This window comes from Chaetura pelagica, unplaced genomic scaffold (genome assembly GCF_000747805.2).
Source record: "Chaetura pelagica isolate M959 unplaced genomic scaffold, ChaPel_1.0 scaffold610, whole genome shotgun sequence".
Classification (NCBI taxonomy): Eukaryota; Metazoa; Chordata; class Aves; order Apodiformes; family Apodidae; genus Chaetura; species Chaetura pelagica.
This window is the reverse complement of record NW_009951801.1, coordinates 225607-238898: the sequence shown is the minus strand read 5'-3', so window position 1 is coordinate 238898 and position 13292 is coordinate 225607. Positions and strand designations below refer to the sequence as shown.

Sequence of the window (13292 nt, the reverse complement as noted above, 5' to 3'; positions counted from 1 at the left end):
TTTGGCTCTGTGTGAAGGACACATTAACAGACACCTTCTCTAATTGTCCACCTGGCACTGAGGCATCTCGACACTGACTCTGGGGCCATTTAACTCACTGGGAACACACTGTGACAGAGCAGACAGTGCGTGGGGTTGCCGAGGAGCCTGGATAGCTGGCTGCCAAAGGGGAAGCGATCTCCATCCCTCCCCTGCATGGAGCCACGGTGCTTGTCATGCGAAGCTGCGAGGTCTCGTGCTGCTGCTGAAGCTGCCCTTGTGTTTGGGAATGGTGGAGGGGGAACGAGGGGCTAACCTTCCATGTTGCTGGTGAGCATCTCTGCTCCAGCACTGGGGTATGCAGTGCAAAATAAACTCCTGTTCTGGCTCTGGTTTCTCCTCCCGTGTGGATGGAGCCCTGCAGGGCTGTGAGTGGCTGGGACTGGAGCAGCAGGCTGGGAACTGCTTGCTGGGGGTTTGCCCTCCTATTGCAGAGCTGTGCACTCCCTCAGTGGGAGGCAGGTGAGAGGCCGAGAGCTGAGCTGGACCTGGGGAGATGTCAGCTGCTGTTGGCCCAGAGGGTTCCTGGGTGCCGGCTGCGGTCAGCTGGGTGGTTGTGGTGGCCTTCGGTCACTTTGTGGCTGCTGAAGACCTGGGAGGAGGAGGGAGAGCAGGAAATCCCAGGGAGCGTAGGTTCTTTGGTGTGGTTTTCTTAATGAATCTTGCATTTGGTACGCTTGTGGCTGGGAGATGAAGGCGGAAGATGAGGTCCTCCGGGAAGAGGCAGAGCTGGCTCCACGGGAGAGCTGGTCTGTCCCTGAGCTCCAAGCTCTGAGCTGCTGCGTCCTGTGGGAGGAAGGGCACAAGCCTTGTCCCCAACTCACACCTCACCTGAAGAGGGTGGGGGCGAGGTGGAGGGGGAGGCATCTGCTCAGAACAGGGTGTGTTTCATCCATTTTGATATGTCCAGTCTCCATCTTGGATTGCACTGAGCTCCCTGCCGTGGTGTAGAGCCTTTCCCTCTGAGCAACAGCTCCAACGCTGCCTATGCTTTATAGACAGAAGGGAAGTGAGGTTTGTAGGAGGTTGTGAAGGACCAGGTATTTCCTCACACGAACATGAAATGCCCTTTAGGTCAGCAGACATAACAGACTTAAAGATGGCTGCTCCACATGGCACTGAACGGTAGAGGAGCCCTGGCCTGAAAAACGGCTGCAAGGGCGGGACTAGGTACCATCTGATTGGCTGAAAAACCCGGAAATACAAAACTGGCCAATCGGGAGCAAAGGAAACATATAAAGAGACAGCGTGGCGCGCCTTTACACTGAAAGTGCCGCTCCTCGCTTCTCGGCGCGTTTCTGCAGAGCCGCCGCTGCCGCTTGCCGAAGCCGCTCCTGCCGCTTTTGCCGCTTGCTTTGGGGGGGTGACCCGCGCCTCGGAGTGCCTGCCAGCCTGAGGTCCCCGGCTGCAGCCCGAGTCCCGGCTCACCTAGTCCTGGCTCTCGCCTCATTCCCGTTTGTGACAGAGGTGGTACTGTTCAATCAAACCAAATGACATTAAACAAAGCCCTTTTGCAGGTCTGAGGAATAATTAGCATCATTACATGGTTGGGAGAGTTTCCTCCCACCCTTTAGGAACAGGGATTTGGGCTGGGGTCCAGAGCATCCCCATCCTCTTCCCTTATGGCGTCCCCATGGCAGTCTGGACAGAACCTGCCTGCACCTGGCTGTGGCATTTCCTTCTCACTTTGCAGCTGGTGAGAAATCACAAATGATGGCACCTTTTCTGCCTGTCAGGGGCCTAAGGGTGAGCTGGGTCATGAAACGTGTGAAATGAGCTGCAGCAGCCTCCTGCCTGTGGTGCTGCCTGGCACAACAGATGCAGGGACCCTCCTTCCATGAGCTGAGCAAAAAAGTGGATCCTTGGAGCAGGGGATTTAGCAGAAGACCAGAGATTGACACAAGATAATGTTTATGGAGTTGCATGTGTTTGGCTGCCTTTGCTTTTAACAGAAATTCACAGTTGTGTTTTGTTGGGTTTTCAAGCTTTCCTGCCTTCCCGAGGGCTCGGGATTGGGCTCGTTCTCCCAAGCAAAAGCTGCGGTTGGCATCAAAGCGTTTGCTGCAGAGAGCTGGGTTTCTGGGAGGGGAGAGAGATGCTGAAAGGTGGGCGAGAAGATGGGTCAAGCCAGCAGGGCTGTGGATGCCAAGGCTCTGCTGTGTGCCGGGGCCCCTGCGTGTGGGTCAGAGCTGGCAGGGGCTTCTCTGCATTTCATCCCTTCCCCACTGCAGCTCTTACCTGAGCTTCTGCTGCCAGCCCTGCCCTGGCATCGCTGCTGTGCTGGCCAGTGCCAGTGCCCACCCTGTGCATTATCTATACAGCTACAGGACATTTTTGTCACCTTTGGCACTGTCCCCACTGCTGTGGATCGGCCAAAGGAGACCTTGGTGCAGCCACTGGCAAAGCGCAGCCTGGCAGCCTTGAGGATGGATGAGAGTTCACTTCTATCTGTGGCCCTTTGGTGAAGTCAAACAGCCTGTGCTCGGGGGGTGCAGTGACCCCCCCCCCCACCCCCATTGCAGGATGGGGAAATCGATGAAGAACTGGCCCTGCTGCTGCTGTCTTAGTGATTTAAAAATGTTACTTTTTAATTTGTTCTCATTTGGGTTTTCTTATTTTTTTCCTGTCTATTTTACTGTCTAGCATAGAAAATAAACCGCCTTTGGCTCCCAGGAGCTAATTCATCTAAGTTAAATGATCTTTAAAATCTGTTAGCGCATCATGGATCTTGCTTCCTGTTTTCTCGCAGTGTAATTAATGCTTCAGTTTAAATTTTCTCCTTTCCTTAGGGGCAAGGTTGATGGATCTGATGCCAGGCTAAAACTTTTGCTGAGCCATTAGAAAGAAATCAAACTAAAAGCAATCTAGTCCTTAATTCAGATTTTATTTTATTTTAAGTAACTTGTCTTTGGGAAGAAACTGATCTTGTTTATTATCATTATTTCTTTTCTCATCCAGCATCGAAGACATGTAGCCCTAAACAGTTTGCATGCAAAGATCAGATTACGTGCATATCTAAGGGCTGGCGCTGTGACGGGGAAAAGGATTGTCCGGATGGCTCGGATGAATCACCCGATATATGTATGTATGCCTTTCCTTCCTAATAATGTCCTGTTGGTTTTATTTTGTCCATTCTCTCACTGCATGCTGGTTCCAGGGTCCCAAACGGGCAGCTCCACACAACTGCTCTACCTCAGCCCCTGTTTCTTCCATAGCAGCAGGAGCGGCAGCACCACAGGGGGTGGGTGCCACTGGGCAGAAGCCCCAGCGTCTGGCTCTCCGTCCACCCTTTATCTCCCTAGCTGCTGCTTCCGGGGCCTCTGGATCTGGGGCTGTGATCCACTGTAACAGAACAGCCTCTTGAGAATGGGGTATCACTGATTTATGTTTTGTTTCCATCAAAATTGTTTTCCATGAGGAAGGTGGAGTCCTGGAGGTGAGGATGCAGTGAGCCGTGGCGCTGGGCAGGGGCTGCAGCTCTGGCACAGCTGCTCCCCTTCCTTGGGCCTTGCCTCCAGTGCTGGACGTTTAATGGGTGCTTGGAGTGAGGGCTGGGCTGGAGGGAAGGAGGGGATCTCGGGAGCCCTGGGGATCCGCAGGGAAAGCAATGTCACTCTCCTCATGTTTATTTGGATCCAGGGAGCTCCACAGGGATGGCAGATGAGCCAGTCCTGCTGTGCTGGGGCTCTGGTCCAGCTGGGCTGGAGTAAGGAACCACCTCCTCGTGTCCTGGTCTCTCCCTCCATGTTGCACTTGCAGGAGTGGCCTTGTTAGGTTGTTTTACTGTGTCAGGAAAGCAGCCTCTGAGGTGCTGGGCTGGGGGGACAGCCACAGCCAGGCTCATGCATGCAGCTGCTCACCAGTGACCAGCAAAATCCTCTCGTCCTCAGGCCCAGAGATTCTTCTGCTTCAAGCTGAACTTGTCCTAAAGGTTTCCTCCAAAGTGGTTTCTGGTTCAGCACTGGGATTATTTATTTCTAAAAGCAAAATGATGCAACCGTCCCCTTTGTGGGAGGGATGAGGGGGCTGGAATGGGCTGGCTGGCTTCAGTCAATCAACAGCCCTGGAAAATTACTGCAGGACGACTCAGAGGCCTTTCCCCACCTGGAAGAAATCCGTCCTGATTAATGCATTCCACTTTCTGTGTGTGTCTGCGCTGGCTTCCCTGCCCGCCCATCCATATGGACAGGTGAATGGAAAATGGACCCCTGGTGGGGCTGGCAGAGTCGTCCTGTGGACAGGGAAGGAAGAGCAGCCCCTGCCTGCTCTGGCTGCAGCTGCCCCAGTGGGAGCTGGGGAGCAGCGGCACGACTCAGTGCAGTGCTGGTGCACGTCTGGCTGGGTGCTGGTCTGTGCTGTTCCCACGGGCAGGGGGGTGCCTGCCTGCTCCTGCCTGGGCTCGCGTGAGTGGGTCCGACCTGTCAGCACATGCAGGGCGCCAAGCCCAGTATCTCCAGGACTGCCAGGAGAGCTTTTCTCACGCCACATCGGCACCGGGGCATCCAGCAGCCTCTCATCCTCCTTATCTGTTTGGCAGGGAGAGAATGACTTTTATTACTATTATTTAATCTCTTTTTTTAAGCCCAGACTGTGAACGCAGCTCTTGCACGCTGCTTGGCGCACCCTTTCGTACCTTCACAGCATGCAGGGTTATTTACATTGCACTAATGTACTCATGTCAGAGTCTCTTGAAACGCCGTCTATTATGTGCAAGGTTTTCCTCCCTGGGGAATCCTTTTAAGTATTTCCTGGCTTTGCTCACGTGTTAGCTGAGAGCAGGAAGAGTTCCCTTTCTGAGCTTGGTGCTGTGCTCGTGCCTGTGTGAGTGGCTTGCACCTGGTTCGTGCCCAGTTAGTCGTTTTTTCATTCCATGGAGCTGTCCTGGGGGAGAAAACTTGGACACAAGCCTCCATCCTGCTGAGAATCAAAGGAGATGAGGGTCTCTGAGAAATGAATTTGCCATGGCTGAGCTACAGCTGTCATCTGGAGGCTGTGCTCAGGCTGACCTCGTGCTTGGAGCCCTCCCGGCTCCGCCCGGGTCGGGTGTTTGCCTGCGGGTGCCACAGTCGGGTTCTCCAGCTGCTTCACTGTAGGTGAATCTGTGGGTCCGTGGCCTTCAGTCCACCTGGATGTTTGCGAGGATTCAGCATCAAACACTTCATCAAGGGCTCAGGAGGTGTCAGATCCCTTGTCTCAAAGCACTGGCCCAGTGCTGGCTCTGCGCATGGTGTGTAAAACCTTTGCTTTCCTCCTCCCACGGCACCGGCAGCGGGGCTGTCTGCTCCCAGCTCCTGCCTCTTTCCATGTCACGTTCCCCCACGTCTGTGTCTCTTTGGGCTGTTACCAAATCAACTAGAGGCTGCCTTTACAGGAGGAAGAATTGCTTTTCTTCTTTTTTTTTTCCAAGTGGTATTTAGAGGTTGAAAATTCCTGTGTAATTCAGGTCCTTGGGGTGTACCACAAGCTTGTCACATGTAATAAATTGGCTCATTTATTAGTGTGCCAACACAGTCAAAAGCAAACAAAGTGGCTTGTAGATTAATTCTGCCCTGTTTTTGATAAGTAGTTTGATCCAGGCTCTTTGCAGGGGAATAATGGACACAGCAGATCAGTTTTGACTGATGAACTGTGCACTTTTTTTCAGTGCCTTCATTCTTTTGGCCCGTATATTGATACTACTTAATTTACCCTTAATTTGCAATTACTCGGTGCCCAGATTGTGCTGCTGTTCAACCCTCTGTGAAAAACAAAAGCCATGAAGCAGTACCTGGTAAAAAATTATCCTGGGAATCATCTGCTGGGTGCCCTGGATTGGGGCTGGGCAAGAGGAGAAACCCAGGCTGCTCCTGCCTGGGAACCTTCTGCCCTTCTCCACAGGAACAGCGGTGTGAGGGGCTGTGGGGCAGCTTGTTGAAGGTTTCTTGCTGCACTTGAGTTCTGTGAAGGCTTTGGTGCCTTTGGGAAGGGCAGAGGAGAAAGCCGGCTGGCTCCATCTGCTCCTAGAGCAGCAATAGCCAGTGGGGCAGGAACTGTGTTGGATGAGGCTGTGCTGGTGCACAGATTGCTGGGCTGGACCCTGCAAGCTGGGTGTGATGTAATGCTCCTCTCCAGGGAAAATTTAAACTTATATTTAGGGCAAACTCCACCAGTGGAGTCTTAGATGAAGGTGACTGCTGGTCTCAATAGCTGTCTAAAATGGGACTGTGCCTGGACAAAGTGCTTGGCACATGATGTGCTGCAGGTGCCCTTCTTGGTGCTCACCTGGTGCTTCACCTGCTGTGAAGGATGGAGGGTCCACAGGGAGCTTTGGGAGCTATTTCTGCCACTGTCCCTGCTGCCAGCAGGGTGACATGCTGCCTGCCCTGCTGGTGTGAGGGCAAGGCGTAAACAGACACTGTCTCCCTGTAGAATGGGATTTGGGCATCTTGCTTGGCTGCTGTAGCTGACTCAGCAGAAGCGTGTGGGTGGCTCTGGTAAGAGCTGGTGAAATGGTGCATATTCAGCCCTAAAGAGAATCTTAGGTTTGGGACCATGGAGGAGAGAAGAGCCTGGGGAAGTGAGTCAGGCTTTGCACAGCTCTCTGGTCTGTGTGCTGTGCTGATGGGCTGCTGACACAGAACCAGTGTTGTGCAGGAGCTTGCCACGCTTCACCTCTGGGCAGCTGCCTTCCAGCCTGGGATGAAGCAGTCTTGGAAACAGGATATTGGTGGAGCTTGGATGTTAATCGATTTATGGTGTATTTTGTTGTTTGTCTCAATGCCATGCTTCTTTTCAGAGAAGCTTAAAAGTAAAGCTTTGCTTGCTTTGTAATTTTTCCAGTTAATAATGGAGATTAATCCTTGTGTCGTGTAGCCCTAGTTCTTACTGACCCCCCGCAAGCCTCTGAACAAAGAGTGTGTTGGCACCTGAGGGGGGTGCTTGGGGAGTGGGGGCTGGGGCGGCTGCGCCCAGGATGCTCAGGGGTGGGCTTATGTCCACTGATGTGGTCTCCAGGCCTGAGCAGAAGGTCCTCAGCAGCTCCAGGTCTTCATCTTCACACAATGCTCCTGCTCAGGATGTACACTGCAGAAGTGATGGGAAAGGGAAAGTTTGCTCCAGACTGGACAGCAGGAGCGGTCCCACCTGCTTTGAAAGGGAAATCCAGTGTCTGTTAAGGAGCTTCTTTCAAGGAGAGATAGGGATGTTGGAGGGAGCAGAGCCTGGTTTGAGCCTTTTCAGGCCTGGCACTGCTATGGAAGCTGAGAGGATTTGGGACAGGCCTTGCTAGGTGAGTGCTGCTTTGGCTCTGGAGTGTGTGCCAGGCAGGGGAATCCCAATCATCAAGGATTTAACATTCATCTGGGCAGAGGGAATCGAAGCATGTTCACACGTTGCTGTGTGGTGCTTGTCTGCTGCTGGCAAAAGAATTCTCACTAATGTCCTGCGCAGCATGAGGATCCCTGAACCCTTGTGTCTGCCTGAGGAGTTTTTATCTGAAATCTTGCTGTGTGAGGCCACATCCAGTGGATAATGGTCACTGTTGGAGAGCCACAGCAGAATAACGTGGGAGAGCGAGAGCTCCCTCCAGGTTTTGGGGTGTTTTGCAGAGATGTCTTTTGCTGTCTTGCAGGTCCTCAGAGCAAGGTGTCTCGATGCCAGCCCAATGAGCACAACTGCCTGGGAACAGAGCTGTGCATTCACATGAGCAAACTGTGCAACGGGCTCCATGACTGCTTTGACGGCTCTGACGAAGGGCCGCACTGTCGGGGTAGGTGTATGGGGGGATGGCGGTCAAAGGGGCACTGCAAGTAGGGGGGCTGCCCCATGAGATCCAGCCCTTGCCTCCTTCCCTCCCCCACCATGGTAAGAGTCACAAGGTCCCTGTTTGTCACCAGTTTCTGGCTGTACAGTGTGAGCCCCATGCTGATTTTGTTGAACAGCTTCAGCCGGTGCTGCTGCTCTCCCCGCTCTGGCAGCGCCGGGCTGGCCGGTAGCAGATCCAGAGATTAGCCAGAGCTGCTTGCAAGTGACATGCCCATCATTCCTGAGCCTGCAGGCCATTAAATAGCTGCATTGTCTCCTGGGTTTAAAAGCTTGGAGGGCTGTGTTCTGGTTCAGATAAGAGACACCAGTATGTTTTTTTCCTAATTTCCAGGAGCTTTGTCCCCCCTCCTGGCCTGTCCCCGGCTGCTAATCCTGCAGGAAAACTCTCCCTAAATCAGTGCACACTGGCTTGCTGGTGCGCAGATTAGTCGCTCAGAAACCTGTGTCCTGGGCTGACCCTGGAGCTGGGTCTCTGCAGACTCCAGGCAGCAGTGAACAGGACGAGCCTTTCTCCCTGGCCCTTCCTCTTCCCAGGGCTGAGAGGTCCTGCCTGTGGGGTCCTTGTCTGTTGCTGAAAAAACATTCTTACTAGTGTCCTGGGGAGCACGAGGGTCTCTGAGTGTCCTGCCCTGCTCCTGCCCCACAGGGCTGGCCCCAGAGCTGGGACCAAGCTCCCCTCTGCTGCCTGGGTTCTGCAGGAGGAGCCCAGAGCAGCTTTGGCAGCTATGCCTGAGCTGGCAATTAATATTTTGCTAATAGTTCTCATTACTTAAGTGGGATCTAATTTCTCACAGTAGGGCAGCACGTGACTGGTGTGCACGAGGCAAGGGCAGGCCCTGGTCAGGGCAGTTGCTGCTGGCAGGTTTGGGCACGTGGGGGACATAAGCCCTCTCAGGCGCTGGTGTTGGATACTGAGGTTCCCCTGCCTGTTGCGGGTGGGAGAGCTGGCAGAGCCCCCCTGGGTGCTATTTCCTCACAGCCGCAGGATGGGGGAGAGGAGCTGTCAGCCCTTTTTGTGCTCCAGCTGCTGGGGCATCGCCTGCTTCAGAGGTGTCCCTGCAGGACATGCCAGGAGCCAGGGGCCCTCTGCTGCCTTGTAGACATCCACAGGGGTAAAAATGCCATCAGAGGCTGCATGCTGCATTGTACCCTCCTGCCGACCTGGCACTCTTGGGGATTTTTCCTTCTTTTGGATGTGTGTTGTGCCTGCCAGAGCTGATAAACCTTGTAAACAACTCGGCTGGGCCCTGCCTGGCTTATTAAATGGTTCCACATGCATGGGGCAGGATTTTCGCAGTGTCTGAGCGCTGCTCCCCCTCCCAGCCCCAGCTGCAAAGGGGGACGTGGAAAGAGTCGGATGGTTTTGGTTTGCAAAGGCTCGTGGCTGGGCTGCTGCTCTTTCCCCTCTGCTGGCAGTTTTACTGAGACCCAGTTCAACACCTTCTGAGCACCCAAGTGACCAGGGAGGAGGGGAAAAAGATAAAACCCAACATAACCAACCCCCCCAGCAAAGGGCTGACAGGGCATCCCTCAGCAGGCCAAGGAGGCATCTGGCAGCTGCCTGCCCAAGTGCTCCTCCCTGCCTGCACCGCAGCGTCTCTGGGTGGAGGGTCCCAGGGCTCCCTGCAGTCCTGGTTAAAGGGAACTTGCTGCAGGGAGCATGTGGTGGATCAGCTCACCCCAAAGTGTCTCTGGGAGTCCTGTTTCCTCTGGAATACCCTGGAGCCAAGTTCTGTGCTGAGACTCAGACATAGCCAAAATGGGCTCCCAGTGGGAAGTTATCAAGTCAGCAGCTTCTGGGGACAGTTGTGGCTGCTCAGACCCTCTCATGGAGCAGCCACGTACCCGTTATGGACTCATTTAAGGGTCTTCCCTCCCCACTGGGGAGCAGGGGACAGCAGGGAGGCCCCCAGGAAAGACTGGTGGGGAGCCTGGGATCCCCTTCACCCAGCTCTGGGGCTTGGGTGTCCATCCTGTTCTTCACCACAGCGTCCCTGCTGGCACATCAGTGACACCTTCTCTCCTCCCCTGCCCTGTCTCCTCAGAGCAATTAGCCAACTGCACAGCCCTGGCTTGCCAGCACCACTGTGTGCCGACGCTGAGTGGACCAGCCTGCTACTGCAACAACTCCTTCCAGCTGGCTGAGGACAAGAGGAGCTGCAAAGGTCGGTTGGGGGTGGGCAGAGCCCACAGTGCCGGCAGCAGCTCCGGAGACTCAGGGCTTGGCAGGCCCTGACCTCTGGGGGGAACACAGGGCTGATGGGAAGGGCTCTGCTTCCCTGCTGCCATGGGGCTGGGACAGGGATGCAGTTCCTGAAAGCCCCAGTGAGGAATATCAGGAGTAAGTAAGGAAAAAGCTTTGCCTGTGCGGAGTCAGGGTCATCACTGGGCTTTACATGCTCCCAGTGTCAATGCCTCAGAGAGGATGTTGGAAAATAGGGTCAGCCAGGAGTGATCAGATCATTGTGATGCCTGGAAACAAGTCTGGAAGTGAGAGATTGCAGTGGCTCCATCTCCTTCATTTACTGAGCAGAGGTGAAAGGGGCCTTTATCAGCTCCTGCATGCACCTCTGGGGGCAAGAGCTCTCTGGTGAAGGCTGCTCTTTCATCTAGGAGAAGAAGAAAGAGCAGTGTGCAAGCCAGGTGTTTGGAAGCTGAAGATTAGAGAAATTCAGACTGAAAATTTAGGTGCAGATTTTGCAGAGTTGGGGGGAAGGGCACTGGATAATTAGGCCTTGAAAAGGCTCAGCAGCGAGGCAGGGATGGTCCTTTTGCTGCTGATGCTGGAGCAGAAAGCTGGGGGGGCAGCCTGCAGGTGTCAGGAGGTGACGTTGGCCAGGTATTCCTCTGGAGGCCATTGTGACCATCTCTTTGGCTTAGGGAGCCTATCTTGCCCTGCGGCTCTGCTTTAGAGAAAAGGAGAAACCTTCATCCCCTCTTAAGGCAGCTAAGGAGAGATGTTTGCCAGTCCAAACCTTGGGATTTTTGCCTTCTTTTCCAGACTTTGATGAATGCACAGTCTATGGGACCTGCAGCCAGACATGCACCAACACAGAGGGCTCCTACACGTGCAGCTGTGTTGAAGGATACCTCTTACAACCTGATAACAGATCCTGCAAAGCCAAGAATGGTGAGATCCTTGACAGGAGGAGAGTATTGCTGCTGGGCAGCTCTGCAAGCTGTGTCCCCCTGCCCTTTGTGTACCTCCACTTCTGGTTCCTCACCTCAGGGTGCTCTTCCCTGGGGATTGTCCTGCGCTCCCACCTCCTTGCTTGTGTTGATCTGCGTGTCATGGTCTTGTGTTTACTGGAGCAGAGGGGCTGGACTACAGGTTGATATGGGGTTTTAGCCATGAGCTTTGGGTGCTCTGCCATGACCACCCTTCTCCCCTCCTTTCCCTGCTAGAGCCTGTGGACCGCCCTCCCGTGCTGCTCATTGCCAACTCCCAGAACATCCTGGCCACCTACCTGAGTGGAGCCCCTGTGCCCAACATCACCCCCACCAGCGCCAAGCAGACCACAGCCATGGACTTCAACTACATTGAGGACACAGTGTGCTGGGTTCACGTGGGTGACAGTGCCTCCCAGACCATCCTTAAGTGTGCCAAGATCCCCAACCTGAAGGGCTTCGTGGAAGAGCGCTCCATCAACATCTCCCTCAGCCTACACCGTGAGTGCCAGCTCCCTGCTGCACCTGGCTCCTAGTCTTTGCTCTCAGAGTCCCCATCTCCTTTCAACAACAGCCTGAGCATCCCCAGACAGGGGTGTGTGAAAGGGCAAGACACCTGGCCTTCTGCACAAGTGTAGCTTTTGGCTTTCCTTTTCCTTCCCTCTTATTAGTTCTAACAAGTTTTGTGGTTTCTTTGTGTGAGTGTATGAGGGAAAATGATACAGCGAGGAGCGGAGATGGGCCTGTGTAGCAGGTTGGGAATGGCAGGTCTTGTTGTTTCCTCTTTTGTTTTTTGCCCCATGTTCCTCTTACCAAACCAGGCCTTGGTCCCAACAAAATCAGGACCAAAAGGGGCCTCTGTCAGGTGGCCACGTGAGTCACCAGCATGAGGGACAGGGGGTGGTTTCATTCCGCTTTGTCTCCCGGCCTGTAATGAGTGTGGTTAAAGCTCTGATTCCTGTTTGGGCTTGCTGGTCCCAGTTAAGCAGTCAACGGGAAGGAGAGTTATTTCCTGGGATTTTGGTGCTCTTTGACTCAGGCCCATGCCTGTGCCTGCCTTCCGAAGACCCTCTGTCTGGTGGGGGGTCCCAGCAGGAGTCATGGGCTTTCAGGCACCTTCCTTGTGTGCTCTCACTGCTGCAGAGCAGTGGGCTGGTGAGATCCCCCCAAGAAAAGGAGGTGGGTGGGTGGCCATACAGCCTGGATGTGGGAAACCACTCCTGTTGTTGTACTGCCACTGATTTTATCCTTTGAAACCACAGACCAAGTCAGTCAGGGTAGGATTGGGGGTATCTGGGGTTTGCAATGCATCTCCATCAGGTTTTGCAGCCCTTGGCTTCCCTGGCCTTGTCCTGCCACTGTCTTTTGCCTCTGAATTTAGGGGTGGTGCCTGATACAGGAGGGATCACCCGGAGACGCGGGTGGTGATATGTGATGAGCAATAGCTGACCTGGCAGATTAGATGAACATGTATAAACTGATCTTTGCACATGAGTAAAGGTCTCAGGTGGATCTTGGAGTTGAGTGTGTTCCTGTGCTGAGGGTGCCAATGTTGGCTGCCGAGGGGGAACTGGCTGAAGCCCTGGCTGAGGTGTGTGAGCTGGGGAGCTGCAGGCCCCTGGGGCTGGGGCTCAGCAGGCTCTGGCCATGGCGCCCTGCTGAGGGTGTGTGCAGCACGGTTAATTTAAGCTTGCACTGTGTATTTTTAGGGCAGTATGTATTTTTAGGGAGAGGCCTCACCCTTTGCTCTTGCAGGCGATAGCCCGAAATTAGGTAGGACAGGGCTCGTCTCTGCTTTCCACTTTCCCCCTCAATGGTTTAAGGAGGTCTTGTGTGCTCTTTCTGGCACGTCTCTTAAGGCTACCTCAGGCTGGGTTTTGTCTCCCTGTAGTTCCAGCAGAGGGGCAGACAGCAGCATCGTGTAAAGCTCTGGCTGTGCACTTCTCCTTCTCATCAGATTCAGTTTTAATGTAATTTCCTTCAGCAGGGAGTTGCTGCAGTGGCTGTGGTTTGTGGCTGGCACGTGAGCCACAAGCTGTGGGTTGGTCCAGGGGAAGCGGGATCGCTGGGATTCAGGTGGGGAGTTTCAGGGCGTTCCTGAAGTCAGCCTGGTGCCTTCTGCAGCCGGGTCCCTGCACTAGAAGGGTCCTGAGCTTCCCGGGGTGCCTTCACTCAGTTGTGGATGGTGTGAGGCTGAGGGTGCAGCAGCCCCAGGGACTGGTCACCTGGCTTGTGGGCCGAGGTGGCTACCGCAGCAGCTGTGGTGCCGTGTTGGGGCAGGG

General features: G+C 54.3%; 1 protein-coding gene across 1 annotated transcript in view; it reads left to right on the top strand.

Annotated features, from left to right (window-relative positions):
* Positions 1-13292, top strand: part of LRP1 (low density lipoprotein receptor-related protein 1) — an 88992-nt gene that overhangs the window by 20353 nt on the left and 55347 nt on the right. The window contains 5 exon segments of the mRNA XM_010007617.1: positions 2998-3120; positions 7649-7786; positions 9888-10007; positions 10844-10972; positions 11248-11511. Of these exon segments, the coding sequence (XP_010005919.1) occupies positions 2998-3120; positions 7649-7786; positions 9888-10007; positions 10844-10972; positions 11248-11511 (774 nt within the window).